General features: G+C 39.8%; 1 protein-coding gene and 1 long non-coding RNA gene across 5 annotated transcripts in view; one reads left to right on the plus strand and one right to left on the minus strand.

Moving 5' to 3' along the window:
- The window catches only part of AOAH (acyloxyacyl hydrolase), a 168342-nt gene that overhangs the window by 120955 nt on the left and 26615 nt on the right, over window positions 1-20772 (minus strand). For all 4 annotated transcript variants that reach the window (XM_045052618.1, XM_003982953.6, XM_023250501.2 and 1 more), the window contains exons 4-5: window positions 12581-12647; window positions 5227-5326 (exon numbers count right to left, since the gene is read on the minus strand). In XM_045052618.1, the coding sequence (XP_044908553.1) occupies window positions 5227-5326; window positions 12581-12647 (167 nt within the window). The remainder of the gene's footprint in view (window positions 1-5226; window positions 5327-12580; window positions 12648-20772) is intronic.
- Window positions 1575-7516, plus strand: LOC123383961. The gene is made up of 3 exons (XR_006594418.1): window positions 1575-1727; window positions 4120-4217; window positions 7347-7516. It is a non-coding gene; the product is annotated as an uncharacterized LOC123383961 (long non-coding RNA).

Genomic DNA, 20772 nt, shown 5'->3' on the forward strand with positions numbered 1-20772 from the left:
TTACATTTTACTTATATTTATGAATTTTTGTATTTGAAATGTATTAAATACTCTGATTTACTGATTTCAAGTACTTAAAATATATTATGTGAAATAAATAGCAAAGTATCCTGAAATTTTACTCCATATCTGAATGACTCTTCAGTTTGGCATCAGCAGCCCTTCCTATCTGCCCCTTGTCTACATTTCCAGCCTCCCTCCCCCATCCCTCTCCCAGGGATAAATATGTCTATCTATGTTTCCTTTCCCAAATAGAGCTCAATCTGGCTACCTCTCTTCCTTTGCTTGAGACCCCTTGTTCAACCTGTGGTGTTTACATTGAACAAGCACAACTGGTAGAATGGAATCTTAAAGCAAATTCATTCTTGACTCCCCCTCCCACTGCCTCACAGAACTTTAAATGGGTTGGAGGCCCTGGGGAAATAAAGAGAATCTATCTCCACTAGAGCACACACTCTGAATATAATTCTCTTTTAATGTAGATCAAAGTGATGTGAAGTAGGTCTTGAGTATGCCTTTGAGATATCTGTGAATGTAGCATGTCCCTGCAGCTCAGGGGTGGTTAGGAAGGGCGTCTGCTGCATGATGTAGGGTGTGCCTTGAGGATCTCAGTGTTAGGGGACCCAGGAGCGAACAACATAAAGCGAAGGAGGCTCCACTCTTGACCCAATGGGTGCACTCTAACACTGATCTAACAAAGATGATTCAAGGTACACATGAAGGAACCACGTTCAATTTTCAGTGTCCAATTCCTGCTTATGCACACACACACATACACACACATACACATTCCAGCAGCAGGCAATGCCTTGTTTTGTATGCAAATGTAAAGGAGCATATAAATAATCCCCTCAAAGTAGGTAACACAAAACCATCTGGGTGGTTTTTACCATGCAGTCTGCGATTTTCTTCTTTCTGTTCCTTTCCTATCCTTGTCTTGTCCTCCTTTCCACCTCCCCTCACCTCCCCCACCCCCCGCCCCAATCCTGGTGCCAGCTGAACACTATAGATTGTTTCTTGCTCAGTTAATCATGGATGGCGTTTGTCATTTTGAGAACACAGTAGATAAAGGTATGAGCCGTGGCTAAAGGATTGGCAAAAACTGGGCTTGGAATGTCAACTGCACTGTAGATGATGAATAGGCAGTTTGCTGAGATCCCTAAATGTGATCCTACCAACATCAGACTCCATTGCTCTGCACTGCTAGGTTCTGCCATGCCAGCTCCCTGGAGCAGAAAGGCCTCCTTCTTCCCTCCACCCTGCAGCATGCATTTCACAGGGGCAATGGCTCCTGTCACTTCATTTGTATTTTACCAGAATCGGAAACACATGCAAAGCAGGATACAAGCAGAGTCTTGCGTGTGAGGAATTACTGGCCCAGGAGCAGTGGTTCAATTAAAAGTAACTATACCCCAGGAGTAGCAGTGAGGCCTAGAGCACCATGGGGAAGAGCTTGGGCTTTCAAGACAAACAGGCCCAGGGCTGAATCCTTTTATTGTCACTTATTAGCTGTCTAATCTGTTAATTTCTCCTCGTCTCAACTTCCTTATCTGTAAAATAGACCCCTACCCCGCAAGAGCACTGTTGAATGAGATCGCATGCGTCAAGGTCAGTGCTGATGGATTATCCAGATACCAGGCATGTGCCTTGCACAATGGAGACAGCAAAGACGGACAAGATGCAGAACTGCCACCTCCACACGCTTACATCTGAATGAAGAAATCTATGTAAACTTCATATTTTAATATCTCTGGGCCTTCCTTTCCTCCTCTATAACATGCAGACAACAATAATACCTATCATAAGATTAAATGATTAATATATACAAAGCATGTAGGGCAATATTGGCACATTGTAGTATTTGAAAAGGAATTTAGGATGACGGTGGAGAACAGAGTTAAATTTTGTGGAGAGGCTTAGGAATCATTCTACAGAGAAGTTGACAGAGACATGAGCTTGCAGGACAGGCCTGGTCAGCTGGGTGGATGGGATGATTGAGAACAAGGGTGCAGAGGTAGGAAGGTTAAGGTGAGCACAAGAGAGAGCCAGTCACTCTATCTTGGCTGCAGCAGGGGGTCCACAAGGATAATAGTGGAAGTCCAGGAAGGCTTTTGGAGAATCCTGAAATGCTAGGTGAAAATGTGTACCTAATTGTGTAGGCAATACTGAGATCATAAGCTGGGGGAAATAATATGATCAGAGATAGGCTCTGGGAAAATTACTGTGTCCATGAAGTAAGGGAAAGCAGAATTTCTGTCAGGGGTGCAAACGAGAAGCTAGTGGCACTTTGTTTATTCATTCAACAAATATTTCTTTGTTATGTGTGAGGCACCATCCTAGGTGTTGGGCTTACTGTGGGGAGCAAGGTGGCGTCTGTCCATGTGGAGGTTATATCCTAGTGGGAGAGATGGATAGACAGGCAATCACCCGGGTATATCATTTAAAACAAGGCAGGTTCAGTGGAGGGACCTACAAGAGCTTTGACAAGAGGGGTATGTAAAATGAGTCAGGGATGGACTCCCTGAAGAAGCAACATATAAGGTGAGATTTGAGGGATGGGAAGCCCATCAAGGTGAAAGATGAGGGAGAAGGAGAAAATGCTTCCCACGTAAATTCGTTGAGTTGGAGTGACAAGATCAAATTTATCTCATAGAAAGGCCTTTCTGGCCTTGGTGTGGAAAATTTTTCGGAAAGCAGGCAAGAGCAGAATTTGGTTGGACTAACTAGGAAGCTAGAGCAGGAATGACATCCAAGGATGATTGTGAGACACCTTCATGCCGGAATACCATTACACACCCAAAACACAATGAACCTTGCAAACAAAAGAAGTCAGACACAGAAGAACATACTCTATGATTCCATTTATATGACATTGAAGAACAGAACTTTATATGAATGAACTAATATGTGGTGAGAGATTTTAGAACAGTGGCTACTTTGGGGGTGAGTATTGACTGGGAGAGTCATGATGGAGGCTTCTGGCAGCAGGCTGGAAATCATTTGCATCTTTAGTAGGTAGGTAATTCTACCCACTAATTCACACCTGCTTTGTAGGTGTAATTTGTGTGCCAAGGAAATGAAAAGAAGGACTGATATACACCATTAAAAATACACACTCAGAGTGTAATGTTAAGGAGGAAAAATTATATATATAACATTATCATAACTGAAAAAATCAATATAATAATATTATTTATTTACAAATTAAAAGGTAAACATACAACATTTTGATATTGGTTATTTCTGGTGGTGGGATTTCAGCTGATTGATGTGAAGAGACACCCCAAGAAGGATTTTCAGAAACGTAGCCAACTGTCAAGAGACTAAACCAACTACTGTCAGCAGGACAGGGATATGAATCCCAGTTCTAGTCTTTCCTAAGGGAGAGAGCTTCAGCAAATTACATAACCTCTTCAGCCTGATTTCTGCAACTTTATAAAAAGGGTCATAATCAATACTGGTGCCTCTATCCCAGAACTGTTTGGGGGACTAAATAAAGTGAAGTGTAAACACAGTGCTACGTAGTGTAGTGAGTCCTCAGTAAATATTGCTATTAAAGAAATCTTGGAGGCAGAAGAGAGTGGAGCCGCCCACATTTGCATGGACTGCCCCTCTTCTCCAGGGCACCTGTGGGGACGGGGATTTGAGGAGGAGGGCAAAGGTCCAGAACAGCGACTATGGAAACATCAAGCTGACCCAGGAGCATGCCCTGCTGGGGTGCAAGCTGAGCAGTTCTGGGGTGAAATACCCCCCACTCCATCTCAGCCAGCAAGGATGCTTGAAACACTCCCGAGTCAGGAATTGCAAAGGGTGTTGATGGGAAGACAAGGAAATGGTATTTCAAGGATAAACTCCATGGAGTACGAAAATAAAGAATGTCATTTTACATGGGATAGTTTAAAGTTGAACATTTTGTGACTATGTATAACTGTGGGTGTGATGTATATATAATGTGATGTTATTTAAGGAAATGACAAAAAACCCTTATCGTTTGCTTTGTCCATAGAGACACGTTTCTCTGTGCATTATCCAATAGCGAATATTATGATACAATATTTACATGTTATTTGAATTCATGAAAAAAAAATTTTTTTAATTAAAAGTGCCTATCCCTTCTAGAAACCAGTGGATTCCAAAGCTTCTCAGGTGGAATTAGGGGAAATTTAATTGGCACATAGTCAATGACTGAGGAAGCACATCATGGACACATGCTCCAGGTATTTGAATCTCTATCTTCCCTCTCAAGGAGACAAGCTTATGATAGTTAGGCAGCAACATCAGGTTCATTGGTTCAGGCCACAAAATATTAAACTGACTTTATTTCCTTGAGAATAAAAAGGAAATCACATACAAAACAGAAACCTACTGTGTAATACACAGAAAAACTACATTTCTGGGACAGGGGGCATAGAATTTTCTTTTATTTTATCATTTAATTTTATTTTTACAGGCAGATTCTGAAAAATCAATACTTTGAGGCAGAACTGGATTTAATATTATGCTCTCATTCAGAATGTGAGCTGAGAATTGTGTCAACATTTGCAGCCCTGTCCGCCTGCATTTCAATTGAAAATTGTCCAACATGATATAACACACACGGGGGGTTCTGAAGAGCTAACTCTGAATAATAATGATATTGATAATAATTATATTGGCTACCATTTTTATCAGTACTTTTTAATGTAGCAGGTATTGTGCTGAGCATTTTGGATGTATTAGCTCAACTGTTTCCCACAACAAACCTATGAGGGAGGTATTTTAGGCATTTTATTATACCCATGTTATGTGTGAGAACAATCAAGCTCAGACTAGGGTGACCAATGGCTCAGGTTTTCCCAGGATGTGAGATTTCAGTACTTAGCCCAGGAAAGTCCTGGGCAAACTGGATGAGTTGGTCTCTGTGAAAGTGATCTGCTTGATTTTTTAAATAGCAGAAAGAGATTTAAGCTCTCCTCTTCTTGGCTGGTTAGATTTCCCACCTACTGCCAGCTGAGCTCTAGATTACAGTCTATGATAGTTAAGTAGCCAAAACATTCTTTGGCAGCATGGGATGAGGGTCTAGGTTGAAACTGGGGAATATTATTTCACACGATGTAATTGGAAATGTCGTCTTGTCTCTCTCTGTCCCCCAACCGTTGAGCCAGTGAAGCTGAACCTCCCTTTACAACATGTCCAAAGGGCTTGCAGGTTACTGTAATCTGACATTCAAAGTGAAAACCCACTTACCTTGGGAAGTGGGTAGAGATGACACAATGGTTGGCCAGGGTCCTGCTTACAAAACTTCAGGGTGTGACACACCACATCAGCATTCATATCTGTGCTAAGCCTGGAGGGAAATGGGACAAAACAAAGGCTATTTAAGATCTCTCAGGCATTTAGGAAATAGAACCTATTTCAAAGGAAGGTAAATCCCCAGAATGGATTCTGGCATGGTCTTTGAGTCCAGCCTGGAGTAGCTGCCAGATCAAAACAATTTCCTGCCACGTTGCTCTCTTTTCTGTTTGAAATAAGGTCCTGGGGGGGTGGGAAGGGGGCATGGACAGTACTGAGCTGTGGTCATCCTCTCACATGGGCACTGTGATTCTTTTCAGGAGAAGCCACAAATAAAATTGGGAAAAGAAAAATGGATAGGTGTATAATTTGATGGAAGGAATATTTTAAAGTTTGCTAGGTCTTATAGCAAAAAATCATTTATAATAAAGCCTTAACACCCAAAATTATTTTCTTAGGCATAATCCAAATCATCTGTTTCCCTTTATTTTATTTAATTTTTTTAATGTTTATTTATTTTTGAGAGAGAGACAGAGACAGAGTATGAGTGGGGGAGGGGCAGAGAGGGAGAGAGAGACACAGAATTTGAAGCAGGCTCCAGGTTCTGAGTTGTCAGCACAGCTCAAACCCATGAGCTGTAAGATCATGACCTGAGCCGAAGTCGGACGCTTAACTGACGGAGCCATCAGGTGCCCCAATCATCTGTTTCCCTTTAAAATAAATATATTTCTAGGGGTTCCTGGGTGGTTCAGTCAGTTAAGCATCTGACTTTGGCTAATGTTGTGATCTCACAGTTCATGGGTTTGAGCCCTGTGTTGGGAATCTCTGCTGTCAGCACGGAGTCCTCTTGGGATCCTCTATTTCCCTCTCTCTCTGCCCCTCCCTTGCTTATATGGGTGTGCTCTCTCTTTCTCTCTCTGAAAAATGGATATATATTTAAAAATATAATAAAGTAAATATATTTCTTTACCTTATGGGAGAAAATACAATATGTTTGACTTTCCACAGGAAAGTGCTCTTTAAACATTTTGGTTTATGTCTAGTTTGAAGGTGCTAACACAAACCTTCCATATGCATTTTCTACCTGACACTCCCAAAATTCTTCTTACCAAGAAGAATGAGTACAATGTGCTGCTTCAAATGAAGGAACAAACAGAGTATGGATTTTTAGTAACTTTTCCCAGTAAATCATTGATTCAAACCCAACCCAACCAACCAAAACAACAAAAAGAATCCACAAACATACGTTGGTCATACCTAGAGACTAATCTCAGAAAAACAGTTCTTGATTTTAGAAGATACTTTTTGGGATTTCTTCCCAGCTCACATGATCATTTAACTGACCCCCTTCTTCCACAGGGGTAGGTTCCTAGCAACTATGTTGTACTTACTCCCTATGTCTTGGCCAGTTGATTGGACCTCATTTGATGACTGTTCAAGTAGGATCAGTCAGATTCTCTCCTATGGAAATTTGGAATTGGTATTAACAACTTCAACCTCATTCGGAGCTGTTCCCAGAATAACAGGAGCTATAGTGACTTGGGACTGTAATGTCATTTTCTGCCACATGGACTGAGAAGTTGGAAAGCTAATCTGTAGGGTAGGATTCAGGGGTCAGAACCCAGTGTGTGCAGTGAGAAAGCCTGGGGAGAATGTGCCCCTGTATTCCTGGTGGCTTCCAAGTCCTGCTTCCATCCCTGTCTGAAGCCTGGTAAGATGGCTTCCCAAGCTTTTGTGAGTACCTGAGTTAAGAGGGAAAAAGAGAGTCATCTGTTTGACTCCAGGTTCCTTGGTGAGAGGTAGAGGGGAAGGTAACTTAAAATATAAAAGGAGTTCACATCTTCTAAGTTGTGGGGCAAGCTGTATGTAGCAGATAAAGTTCATTAGCAAACTAATGTCTACAAAGGGTCAGTAAATCAGGAGAGATGGCTGTTTTCACATATCTTTTCTCAACTTAATGGTTCATTTATTTAACTGATGACTGCTGTCTTTATGGGGGTTTGATATTTAGTGGACCCAAGAGGGTGATAAATAGGCTCTGCTTAACCTTTTTTTTTTTTCTTTAAACCCTACAGCCATCCCATCTGTGGTAATCCAGGACCACTAACTAATCATATGATATCCAAGACGTATTCTCTTTCTCTGCAAATAGAGCACAATTTCAAGTAAGTGAACTTGAATATGGGAGTGGAAATGAAAACCCCACAGACAGTGAGGTGGTCTCTACATTGAGGAATAGGAGAGGGGAACAGGCATATGGTGTTCTTCCCAGGGTCCTCTAAGATCAGATCTTTGTCATCAAAAGACTGAAAGTGAGAGGCACTCCTTTGGACAAGAATAGAAAATGCTGAGCCTCATAAATCCAGACAAGCGTAAGACCATTAGAATGTGCAAGATGTAGGGAAGTGGCAAAATAGCACATGTGCTCTTTACCAATTGTGGGATAGAAAGCCTAGGCAACACATAAGATGTGAAATCCCTAGGAAATCTCCAAATTCAGAATATCCATTCCCACTCAACATTGTTTTCTTTTTCCCATAGTAGCAAAAAGACTGAAATGGTCACTTTTTAATTTACTTCCTTTTACTACCCTTACAGGTACAGAGGTGTGCAGGAATGAGGCATGTGGTGGGGGACTGGGGAGGAGGGAAGAGGCTTCAACACATTTGGCAGAGCTAATTAACAAGTCTAATTAAGATCATGGTAGAATGAAGTCAATGATGATGATCATCACCATAAATCAAAAGAAGGGAGCAAGGTCAGGGTTAATAGAGTAACAGCCTATGGCAGGGAGTGAGGACAGGGACTTCCACACATGAAAGCTCTCAAATTTAGACCTTGACATCACTTTCAAAGAAAGTTTATATATTAACATATAGTCACAGAGATATATTCACAGCATTGAAAGAAGATCTTCCTTATGCAACTTAATACTTTTATCCCATTTCTGGACCACACGCACAGTGTACTATGAATTTATTCACTTCTATAAATCTTGTACAGTAGTCTCTCTTTTGCCTGTGGTTCTGCCTTTCATGGTTTCAGTAACTAGTAGTCAGCCATCGTCTGAAAGCAGATGATTCTCCTTCTAACATATCGTCAGAAGGTCAATAGCCACCTAACTTACCTCACAATGCCTACATCATTCATCTTCCTTTATCTCATCACGTGGACATTTTATCATCTCCCATCATCACAAGAAGAAGGGTGAGTACAGTGCAATAAGATATTTAAGAGATAGAGAGAGAGAGACACCACATTCACATAGCTTTTATTACAGTGTATTGTTTTGTTTTATTTTATTATTGTTGCTAATATTTTCCTGTGCTTAATTTATAAATTAAACTATATCACAAGTATGTATGTATAGGAAAAAATAGTATATATAGTTCAGTATTATCTGATTTCAGGCAACCACTTGGGGGGTCTTGGAATTTCCCCCCTCTGGATAATGGGGGACTGCTGTAATTATCTTGTGAATGGCACAGATATTGCTTTGTGTTTGGGTGTCTAAAAACACATTAATTACATCTAAGGTGTACTATGTTATAAATCCTGTTTCACATTTTCTTCTAAAAAATGTTAGTAGTTTAGGCCCCCCATGATCTCTGAGACCTCCTAGTTTAGAATACAAGAGTTTATGATTTAGAGGAAAGCAGAAGTAAATCCCAGGAAGTAAGGTGAGATGTACAGAAGATAAGGATCAGGCTTGCTATGGCAACCAATGGCACAATGGAGGTCAAGACCAGGCAGAGGAAGACCCAGCACCTGGCTAAGACCTAGCACTGGCTAGGATTGGCCGCTCCTGGAAGCAGCCCCTCCCTGTATGATCCAGGTTCTTGGGGGAATGCCTGAGTGCTCAGGTGACTCACTTCCCAACAATATCCTGTGGCTTGCCCATGGGTAGGAAATGTAATTGCTGAATAATTAGTCCATGAATCATTGATAATTGACTGGTGTGAAATAATGAGGAGGGATGCCTTCTGGGTTAGAAAACACATTTAATACTGGAAGCCTGAAATTGAGGTAAAACTAAACCATAAGATTGTCATTTTCAGCACTTATATCAACCCCAAACTGTATGTGATTGATTAAAAAAAGTTGTAATAAGAGCACACCATAAGAGGAGAAATGTCTATCAGCAAACACCTAACACAGGTACTGGAGAATTCCTTGCAAACAAAACTAATGGTAGACAGAACCATGAAGGGGGATCATTTATTATACCTGTCTTTCTTCAAATGGCCCACCCCTACTACTGAGAATTAGTTGTCTCGTGACTTTGAGTCATCACAAAGGAAAAAAATGTCTCCCTTCCCCACCACCTACTCAGAGAGTGGCCCTCTGTTTTGGTGACTTGCTGGGCCCATTCTTCTTTAACACCTTGTGTTAATTTGCTGTTATTTGAGGTGGGACTGTTGTTTGTACAGTTCAAATCTGTAGTACCTAGGACAGTGTCTTGTCTGTCCTCTCTCATCTTTGTCTTAAATGTCTCTTACACTTGCCACTCTGGCCAACTACAGAAGAGCAATGGGTTTCTTAATCAACTCAGGCAATGGCCCTTTCACTCCCAGCATGCTTGGTAGCTAATCTCTGGCTCCCCCTTTTGGGTACCTGCACGCACTCTCCTCTTTAGCTTCTATGACTTTTTTCCATGTACCTCTCTGGTTCCATGATCTAGGCCCAACAGAACCTCTCCGCCAAGCTGACATTTCTGCCAGAGCACCTAGCTCTTAATAGGTATATAGGCAGGCAGATTCAATAAATAGACTAAAAATTTTTCTTTTCCTGTTTTAATATGTTCAACCAATTTCTTTGGAGCTGTCTAGTCATATCATCTGCAGTGATAATTTTGTTCTTTTAAAATAATTAGTTCAACAAACATTTATTGAAGGACTTCAATATATATTGAAGGCTCAAATATAGCACCAAGCCCTGAAGATACAAAGCCTTCTCCTTCTCCTCCTTCCCTTCCTTCCTTCCTTCTTTCCACATACTCAGTATTTTGCTAAGTATCTGGAGATACAGAGATGAATGAAATGCATCTCAGAAGGTTTTCAATCTAGTTAGCAACTCAGAAAAAGTAAATGGAGAATTAAATTACAAACAGATGTGGTAAGTGCTGTGCTAGGGGTTTGCACCAGATACCAGGAATGTGTGTGTGTGTGTGTGTGTGTGTGTGTGTGTGTGTGTGTGTGCGCGCGCACATGCACGTGTGCGTGCGTGTGTGTGTGTGTGTGTTGATGGTGGTGGGAATATCATCTGTCTTACCCACCCTAAGGGCTAAGGTCAGGTAAGCTTCCAGAGGAAGTGACCTTGGAACTGAGGTCTAAAGAAGTAGAATTTGTCTGAGGTAGAGGTTTTGAATGAATCAAGCATGGGGGAACATCTTATGCAAAGGTCCTGAGGCAAAAACCTCTTGCTGTGTATGGGGAGTTACAAGTGGTTTGGAATGTGGTGTGCTGTGGAACAGCCAGGGATAGTCTGAAAATGTCCTCAAGGACTGATTTATAAATAGCCTTGTGTATGTGGCTAAGGAATCCTGCAAATAGTGTGAAGACTGAAGAATTTTGTTAGTGCCATATTAGTTTGGCATTTAAAATATATTTGGCCAGCTAGAATGTGGATTATTGACTTGTGCCAATGGGCAAGTCTGGAGTCCAGTTAGGAGGCAGTAACAGGAATAGAAGTATGAGCTAAAAAGAAATGGTCCCTGCCTTCCCAACACTTGCACTCGGCGGCTCATGAGAAATCATTTACCATAATAGCGTGAGATACATATTAATAGAGGCAGGTGCACAGCATGACCAAACACTTTGGACTTTATGATTTTAAGCTCCTTTTGTCTTTAAAATTCTGCAACTCTAGGCTACCTAGTTGTGGGGAATGGTGCCTCTGAGCCTATCTGTTTTGAGGCTAATGGCATATAAAAGAGGAACCACATAAGAATGTTCATTGTAACACTGTTCACAAGAGAGAAAACCAATAAACAACTTAAAAACCCATCAATGGGAGAGTGAAGGAATAGATTCTTGTAGAGACACAATGGAATATTCTATACAGGCAGAGTGAGTGAATTATAGCAATGACACAACATTATGGATGAATCTTAGACGTATAAACCCAAGTTGTAGGTCCCATAGACATATAAACCCAAGTGGTAGGTCCCCTAGACATAGGAACTCAAGTGGTTAGTCCCGAAAGATTACATACAATGTGATACTGTCTTCATAAATTTAAGAAATGACTAAAACAAGGTATATTTTAAAGAAATATATATAAGTACATTAAAATTCTAATTATTTTATGTGATTATATATTACCATTAATTATAATTATTAATCATTAATACCTCAATTCATTGATATTTAATTAAGATTCATTTTCCATATTACATATTGACACATACTTCTTATATATTATTATACATAAATATACATAAATGTAACATATTAACATAACTGTGTGTGTGTGTGTGAGTGTGTGTGTGTGTGTGTGTGTGTGTGTATAAACTATAGAAAAAAGAAAACAAGAGAAAGATGAGCATGGGACTTATTACTTGGGTAGAAAAAAGCATGAGAATGAATGAAAGAGGGACTGGGTGGTTAGAGTAAGTTATAACCAAGGTCCTAGATTTAGTTTTGGGTGGTAGGTTTGGATGCTAATTACATTATTCAAAATAACTAAGTAACTAACTAAATAAAAAATATAAGAAAATCATGTATGGATTCTTGTTGAGAAAATGTCATGAACAAGACGGAATAGGATTTATCTCATCCAGTGCCCTTGAGCTCAAAAAAGAAAGACAGAGAAGAGAAAGAAGGAAGCAGACATGTGATAATGGCACACGCAGGGGATCCCGAGAGGCAAGGGCTGGGGCTAGGGAAGTAGGGAGGGGCCAGGAAACCCATGAGGGAGGACAGAGGAGAAGAACCTAAGATGATGTGGCCTTGGAACCCAGCTGGGATTGAAGGGAAAGACTAGTACACTTTGGGGAGCTCAGGGTAAGGGGCCAAATGCCTGGGTCTGGACAGTAGGATCTAGTCATTTGTTAGTAAAATTTCTTCTGGAAGGCTCTTGAGGAGAAATAAAGCCAGATTCCATACTGTAATTCAAGGGGAGCCTTTGCCTCAAATGATAGTGGACCTGAGTCAGGTCTGAATGTTCCACTATGAACAAGAACAGGAACACAGCTCAAGTCCTTGTTCAGTGAGTACATCCTGCTGGCAGAGGAGTCAGCTGCCTCTCAGCTTTCCTGTTTCACCCATGTCCCAGCAACTGAGTAAGGTCAACGTGCCAGCATACTCACAGTTTTATGATGTCTGGTCCAAACATTTCTATCACTAAATAGCAGGTTGTCTTCAAGAACAGCTTTTCTAAAAAAAAAAAATAAAGAAGGGGAAATAGATTATTTTCATGATCATCTTTACTAAGAATTGATGATGGATGATTAATTTATCATTGATTCCAGTGATTAATTATAAGGGTTTGAGGGAAATGTTACAGTTAATGTATTCATTATTTCAGGTTTATGTGAATGCTACTTTGTTTACAGTACATGACAAAGATTACCAGTTTATTACAGTTAAATTTGGGGGTTTTATTTTCTTTTGTACAGCAAGGAATGTCTGAATTCTGGTGAAGATCTCCTTTGTTGAAATAAAAGAAACAGGACTCCCATTAAAGTAAATAATTTAAAATATAGCTTTGCTAAAAATATTCTTTTCTGGTGTTCATTTGGAAAAAAAGATTTCACTTTGCCTATTTAGTTTTTGCTGTTAGTATTCCAGAGATAAAAAGAGATGGTCAAAATGTCCCTGCACTGCCATCTTCACCAGAGATCACACACACACACACACACACACACACACACACACACACACACTAACAAAGCAATCTCCTTCCTCTCCATTGTGAGAGTACAGGGATGCTTTGTGAATTGATCAGTTTGCACAATGAAGCCTGTTTATTCTCTGGTCCTGTTTTTCCAGTTTGTAAGTCCACTGTGGAGCCTTGGGAATTAGGACCTTAGCACAATTAGGACAGATGGGCTGTCCTGGGAAGACATGGGAGTCTCTCTCTGATGAGAATTTATCTCGTCATGCTCATCTCAAACTGCACTACCCACACCTTGCTTGGAGGGTAGGGTAGTAAAAGAATAGGATAAGTATGGGAAACACTGTCTGGTACTTCATTTTTACTCACTAGTAAATAATGTAAATACTATTGTTATATTACAATAGATCTATTCATAGGAACTTTTTTCCTACAATAAAGCAATGACTTCAAACACGTTGCGTTTGAAGTAGGAACTTAAAATTATATCCCCACGTTGACTTTACAGAAGTGAAAAGAACCATGGGGGAATACTATGACACTGCATGACCGCACCTTAGTTAACTAGATGAGATGGACAAATTCCTAGAAAGACAAACTGCCAAAATTGATTCAAAAATAGACAATCTGGATAGATCTATAACAAGTGATTGAATTAGTAACCTAAAGCTTCCCACAAAGAAAAGCCCACAACCAGATGGCTTCACTGGTGAATTGTACCAAACACCTGAAGAAAGCATCTGAATAGGTTTTCTCTAAAGAAGATATATGGATGGCCAATAAGCACATGAAAAGATGCTCAACATCTTTAACTATTAAGGAAATGCAAATCAAAAACAAAATGAGATGCCACATCATACCCACTATGATATGCTATAATAAAAATGACAGATAATAGGGGCACGTGGGTGGCTCAGTTGGTTGAACGTCTGACTTTGGCCCAAGTCATGATCTCACATCATGAATTTGAGCCTCACTTTGGGCTCACTGCTGCCAGGGCAGAGCCTGCTTCGGATCCTCTGTCCTTTTTCTTTCCACCCTTTCCCCACTCATGCTCTGTCTCTCAAAAAAAATTTTTTTAATGACAAATAATAGCAAGTATTGATTTGGAGAAATTAGAATCTTCATACACTGCTGGTGGGAACATGAAATGGTGCAGCCACCTTGGTAAATGGTCTGACATTTCCTCAAATGGTTCAAAATGGGGTTACCACATGATACAAATCCACTCTTAGGTATATACCCCAAAGAATAAAAAATATATATAAACACAAAAACTTGTGCATAAATGTTCACAGTGGCATTATTTAAAATAGCCAAGAAGTGGAAACAATTCAACCCAAACGTCCATTAACAAATGAATGAACAAAATGGGCTACATCCATACAATAGAATATTCAGCTGTGAAGAGTAATGCAGGTCTGCTACATGCCACACATGGATGGACATTAAAAACATTATGCTAAATGAGAGAAACATAATTCCATTGATATGAAATGTCCAGAAGAGGCAAATGCATAGGGACAGAAAATAGGTTAGTGGTTGTTTAGGGCTGGGGAGGATGGATAAGGACAACTTAGAGGTGTGAGGGTCCTTTCTAGTGTGCTGAAAGTGTTCTAAAAAATTCACTGTGGTGATAAGTGCACATCTCTGGGAATATACTAAAAGCCATTGAATTATACATTTTAAATGGATGAACTGCAGAAGGAGAGAGAGAGAGAGAGAGAGAGAGAGACAGAGAGAGAGAGAGAGAGAGAGAGAGACTCTTAAGTTGGCTTCACACCCTGGGCAGAACCCAACCCAGGCTCGATCTCACAACATGAGATCGTGATCTGATCCAAAATCAAATGTCAGATGCTTAACCAAATGAGCTACCCAGGTGCCCCCTCAATAAAAAGGTTCTAAAATAAAAACCTCTCTTTCCCCTGGGTGCTCCCTTACAGGGGCAGTACAATGAAGAGTATCAAGAATCTATGATGTCATAGGATTCAGAGACCTGATTTCAGCATCCATGGACCTGCTTCTGACCTTTGATTGCTTACCCCTTCTGGGTTTCCGTTTTCTCATCTGAAAAATGTGGGAATGGAATTCAGTCTCCTTCACTAGACCATCTAGGGAGTTTGGAGAATTATGTAACAGATATTGAAAATTACATGAATTGGCAAAGCACTCTGGAAGCCAGTTTCAAGTATGGCCAATGTAGAACTAGTTGAACCAAAAGCTGCGCAATATTTACTCTTGCAGTACTGCTTGAAAGACAGAGGAAATTCATCTTCTTTCTGGTACAATAAGAGATGTTGGGGTATGTGCGTATTTTCTTAGAACCTTGTTTTGTTCAAGTTGAAATGAGTGGCTGCGAGTTTTCCTCGCTCTCTGAGTAGGACCATCTGAATGATCAATTTCTCAGACAGATTCAGTGATCATTTCTCAAATGGCTTCTGCAATAGTTAAGAGGGAGAGTCTTCTGGAGCAATGGAATAAGAAATGGCCCCTTGAGAGCTAAATTATAGATCAGCACAGAAAGGTACAGAGTGGAGATGTGCCAAGCCTCCAGAGCAAGCCAGATAGGGCCCAGTCAGCATGATCAGATGCCACCTCACCATTACTGATACAACCACAGAAAAGATTGGTACTAACATATTGCTAGTTACCTATCTGATATGAAATGTATACAGTTAAACCATCTGTGACCAGCAAGGTACAGAGCATTGAGTTTCTACAGTGTCAAACAGACTTGGAACAGCATAGGAGGGGGAAAAAAGTGGCCATTTTCAAGGGCAAAGGAGGGTGAAAAAGGAGCAAGTGAGCAGTTGTCACACATTAGATGTACACATGTGTGTGCAAATGAAGCCCAGGACATTCTAGGTTGTAAGTCACCTTCATGTTTTCCATGACGAATTTTCTCATAAGACCCTTTGGACGGAGTGTTTATGTTTACTCTCCTTCTACTCTCCTTCTAGAGAGTTATGTTTACTCTCTAACTAGTTCCTACTAGTTTGCTTGTAGACTTTCAGAACCTAAGAAACATGAGGAGAGTTGCCTTCCTTGTTTTAAATCTACATGTGTTTTTAACTATCATATTCCACGAAGATAAGATTTTTGCATAGGTGACCCAAGAAAGTGAAGTTCTAACCAGGCTCTCAGGGCATATGAGTCTGCTAACCCCTAGTGAGAATGATTGCATTAATCATTTTTCCATTAACAATTCTGATATTCTTCCAAGGTGTTTACTAATGACAGCCAGAGGCAAAAGCAGCAGGTGAAACTGAAGGTCGGTAATGCTTCGCACAATTCAAAAAAATCGTCTTCCCAGGCAAAGAAAGGCCAGCCTGATTTACTGAGTGATTATTCTCAAGAATGTCGCTTACATGCTTTCAGACCGCTAAGGTTATGTCTTCTGAACTAGTTCTGCTTTGGAGGTAAAAGCAATACTATTTAAAAATAATAACTGTGTGTTGAAGTGTGTAATTTCACTTCCTCTGTCCCCCATTCTCCTGGCACACCAGGCAGAAAGCAATACTGGACGCAAATAGGCACTATGGCTCAGGCCCATTTCGTTTTCAAGAAGGAGAAATCCTGAGCTAGGAGGCAGACTATCTTTGTCACCCTCTACAGTTTGCGTGACCATCCTACACACAAATGTACAAAATACACTTATAAAATGGAAACAGTAATGCCTGCCATGCCTTTATGCATGTCAGGTGAAAGAGCTTTTAAGCTGAACTGAATATATTATTTCTATCCACAGGTAAAATATTAATTAATGACATGAAAACAACTGCAAGCGCCATTCTTAATCCTTTGAAATTCCTCCAGTTGAAAGGAAACCCACCACTGGAAACTGAAATACCAAGTTCGCTTCTCTTGGGAAGGCGTCAACTTTTATTTTACCAGAATCTGACTTTCAACCTCTTATTCACCTTAGCAGACTCTGAAGTTTCCTGTGGTGAGTCAGAAGGAGCCAAGATGGTACCTTGCATACCAGCGATCTTGGTCCATGTTGTTTTTCGTTTTGCTAGTATATTAGGTGAAGATAATCTAGGAAGAAGGATTTTTGCTGAGCCTTTCATTTTTGAGCAACATAACTTTGCCTAAATAAAGAACAAAATTGGGTGTCTCCACAAACCCCAAAACGCAGTTAGGCAAGGATAAACCACTCACATCCGCAAGACATGTGGGTTATCAACATCTGGGTGGAAGAAAGTAAAGGGAAGCAATAGAATACCAGATAAACCTGAGAATGGGGGCGTCTCCAAATAGTACATAGGTATTGCCTAGAAAGTATGGTGGGCCAATTAAAGAAGGGGAGCTGAGACTGGGTGGGGTTTTGGCCACTGTGATGGCAGATGACTACAAGGGTCTTAGGGATAGAAAGACTAAGGGGCTGGCATGGCCAGGCATCTATAATTTCTAGAAACTGACCTACCAGAGATTCCTTTTAGGATGGCATCCATGCTGAGGAGAAATTGCTGGGTTTGGAAACAAAAACTGAGCTGGAGAGAAGCAAAGGAAAGAAAATCCAGACAAAAGTGGTCAAGGGAATAGTCAGAAACACCTAAAGTATACTCCCGTGTGTGTGTGTGTGTGTGTGTGTGTGTGTGTGTGTGTGTGTGTTTTAACACTACATAAGAACAACAGAAAAAAGTTCTGTGCATTTAGAAACGTACCCTGAACCACTTCTCTTTTTAAGAGTTTTAGAAAACTAATTTCATATAAAAATGAGCAACAGAAATGTATCTAGGTCAACTCCCATACAAAGTTATTATAAGAAAAAAAAGAATAAGGAACAGAATCCCATCCCTATAGAGAGCAAAAGCATGCCAGAAAGTCAAGTCCAAAAAAGGATTAAAACATAACATAGTATTTCAAAACGAGCTAAGAAGCATTAATAAAATGCTTTAAGTCATGAAAGAACAACAGAAATCAAAATTAGAAAACTCAGACATGGACTAAAAGAACACAGGGAAGAATACAAGATTATAAGAGGAATGAAATCTAAACCAGAATGAACACAAGAAGTGAATACAACAGCTAATGTCTTAAGAAAAACTTTCAAGATTAAAAATAAATGAAAGGATAGTAGTATTCAAGCAATAGGCAACATATCAAGGTTAGGCAAAGAAGATTCAAAATATGGATACTAGAAATCCCTGAAAAAGAAAACCAAATCAAGGAAACTGAACAAGTAAACAACTTTTCTGAAATTATTTAAAAAATGTATTTGAGAGCACACTGCATGCCTAAGAACATCAATATACCACAACAAACACTGAAGCATATTCTAGTTAGATGACTGAATTTTATAGAAGAAAGGAAAAAAACCTCCTTTGAACTTCTAGGCAAAAACAGCAAGTGACTTATAAGAAAAAGGAAATTAGATTATCAGTAGGCTCTTTAAAGACACATTTAAGATACTTAGAGAAAGAAATTATATGGCAAGGATTTATGTATCCAGAAAGACAACTGACTTTCAAGTGTAAAGGGCACAGGCAGCTTGTTATTAAGATGCAAGAATTCAGGGAATAGTGTTCCCGTGAGCCCTTCCTGAGGAATGAGCTGTAGACAAGTTGACTAGAGAGGCATCCGCATAAAGGCTGGTAGTGAACGTCAATCAAATAGTTGCTGATGGGACTGAGACCAAATGGGGGTGAGAAGGGCATGGATATGGTATGGAATAGCCTTATGCTCAGGTCATAGAGAACAATGATTACAAAATGTGGAGAAATGGGAACAGTATACTTAAAGGGCAGTTTTGGTTGCCTTCAGTGATTATAAAGTATATGAATGGTAGCAGTACGAGGATTGATATTGATATTCTGAGACTGTTATATGTCTAATGAGGCATAGGTGAAAGAGTAATTATAGGGTATTTTGTCCCTTTGTCCTTGAGAACTAGGACTTTGGCTGTGGAAAGAAAGATATGGATATGACACAGGAGAGATTAAGAAGAAAATCCTGCTAAAAAAAAATCCTATAGTCCTGAATTTGAATTTGAAGTGTCAGTATGACCTCATGAGACATAAGACATGAGATATATATCTATATCTATCTATTCTATATCTATGTATATATCTATGTATCTATCTATATATCTATATCTATATCTATATCTATATATACATATATATATATATATCATTATATTGTTATAATGATAGTTTTTAAAGAAAACTAATTGACTACTATGGGACAATAATAGAAAGGCAGCGAATCATTTGAAAACTGGCAAGTAAAGCAAAGGAATCAGGCATTTATCCTGCCTTTCCTACTATGAACAATACCATTATGGACTGTGGGGAAAACGTCTCTAAAATATGATGGGAACATGTGGGTGGCTCAGTCGGTTAAGTGTTCAACCCTGGATTTTGGTTCAGGTCATTATCTGATGGTTAGAGAGTTTGAGCCCTGCATTGGGCTTTGCACTGACAGTGTGGAACCTGCTTAGGATTCTCTCTCTCTCTTCCTTTCTCTGCCTTTCCTCTGCGCTATCTCTCTCTCTCTCTCTCTCAAAATAAATAAATAAACTTTAAAAATTTTTTAAAATATGATGACGATGAGGCAAAGTGTCTCTAATGTACTTCCACCACTAAAGATAATATAAATGATATATTAGAATAGCACAATTTTGCAACTCCCAGTGAACTAAGAGATCTGGTTAGTGACCATCGACAGCTGCTAATGTCACAAAAAGAGAAAGCCACTTATAACGGCCTCCTGACTAAAGAAAATATCACCACTTATTGTCTTGCCAAAGAAGTCAAACTGGAGTCTGATCAAGCCTCTGGATCTAGCTGCAATTTTCAGGAAATAAAGAACACAGAGCAATATATTCAATCATACCACAGGGAAGCAATCAGCAAAACCCAGACTGTGGGAAACTCTACAAGGCAAATCCCACAATTAAATTAAATGGAAAAGGAAGGGATGGAAAGAAAAATTATAGATTAAAACAGATTTAAGAGACATATCAAAAAATATTTTTTGAGAGTCTCATGTGCTACCAGCCGAGCTAGCTGGGCAGTCAAAAAATATTTTTTAAAATGTTTATTTACTTATTTCTGAGAGAGAGTAAGAGCAGGATCAGGGGAGGGACAGAGAGAGAGAGAGAGAGAGAGAGAGAGAGAGAGAGAGAGAGAGAGATAAAGAGAATCCCAAGCAGTCTCCATGCTGTCAGCAAAAAGCCTGATGCTGGGCTCAATTCCAAGAACCGTGAGATCATGACCTGAGCAGAAACAGCCAACTGAGCCACCCAGGCATCCCAGGCCTTGACATATCAAAATTTTAAGACTAGGCAAGACTAGGGTATAGCAAATGCCCACCTGGAAGATAAAACTATAAAGCAATGCCAAAAAAAAATGAGTACAGTAAAATTCAAGATGTTGTTCCTTTAGGCAAAAGAATGGATTTATGATGGAATGGGGCTTCTAGAGTAGCTACCTATCTGTTTCTTCTTGACCCGGGCTATGTTTACAAGGGTATTCACATTTTAATAACTAATAAACTTATACATCTATTTCATGAGGTTTTCTAGGTTTGATTTGTTTCCTCCAAAAAAGGTTAAAAGATTACCCACTGAACAATACCATACATTGTTTATGGATTCATACAAGTGAATATGAAAGTATTAAATTTGACCAGAACAATACCCATAAAGCTCATGTGAGT

This window comes from Felis catus, chromosome A2, assembly GCF_018350175.1.
Source record: "Felis catus isolate Fca126 chromosome A2, F.catus_Fca126_mat1.0, whole genome shotgun sequence".
NCBI lineage: Eukaryota > Metazoa > Chordata > Mammalia > Carnivora > Felidae > Felis > Felis catus.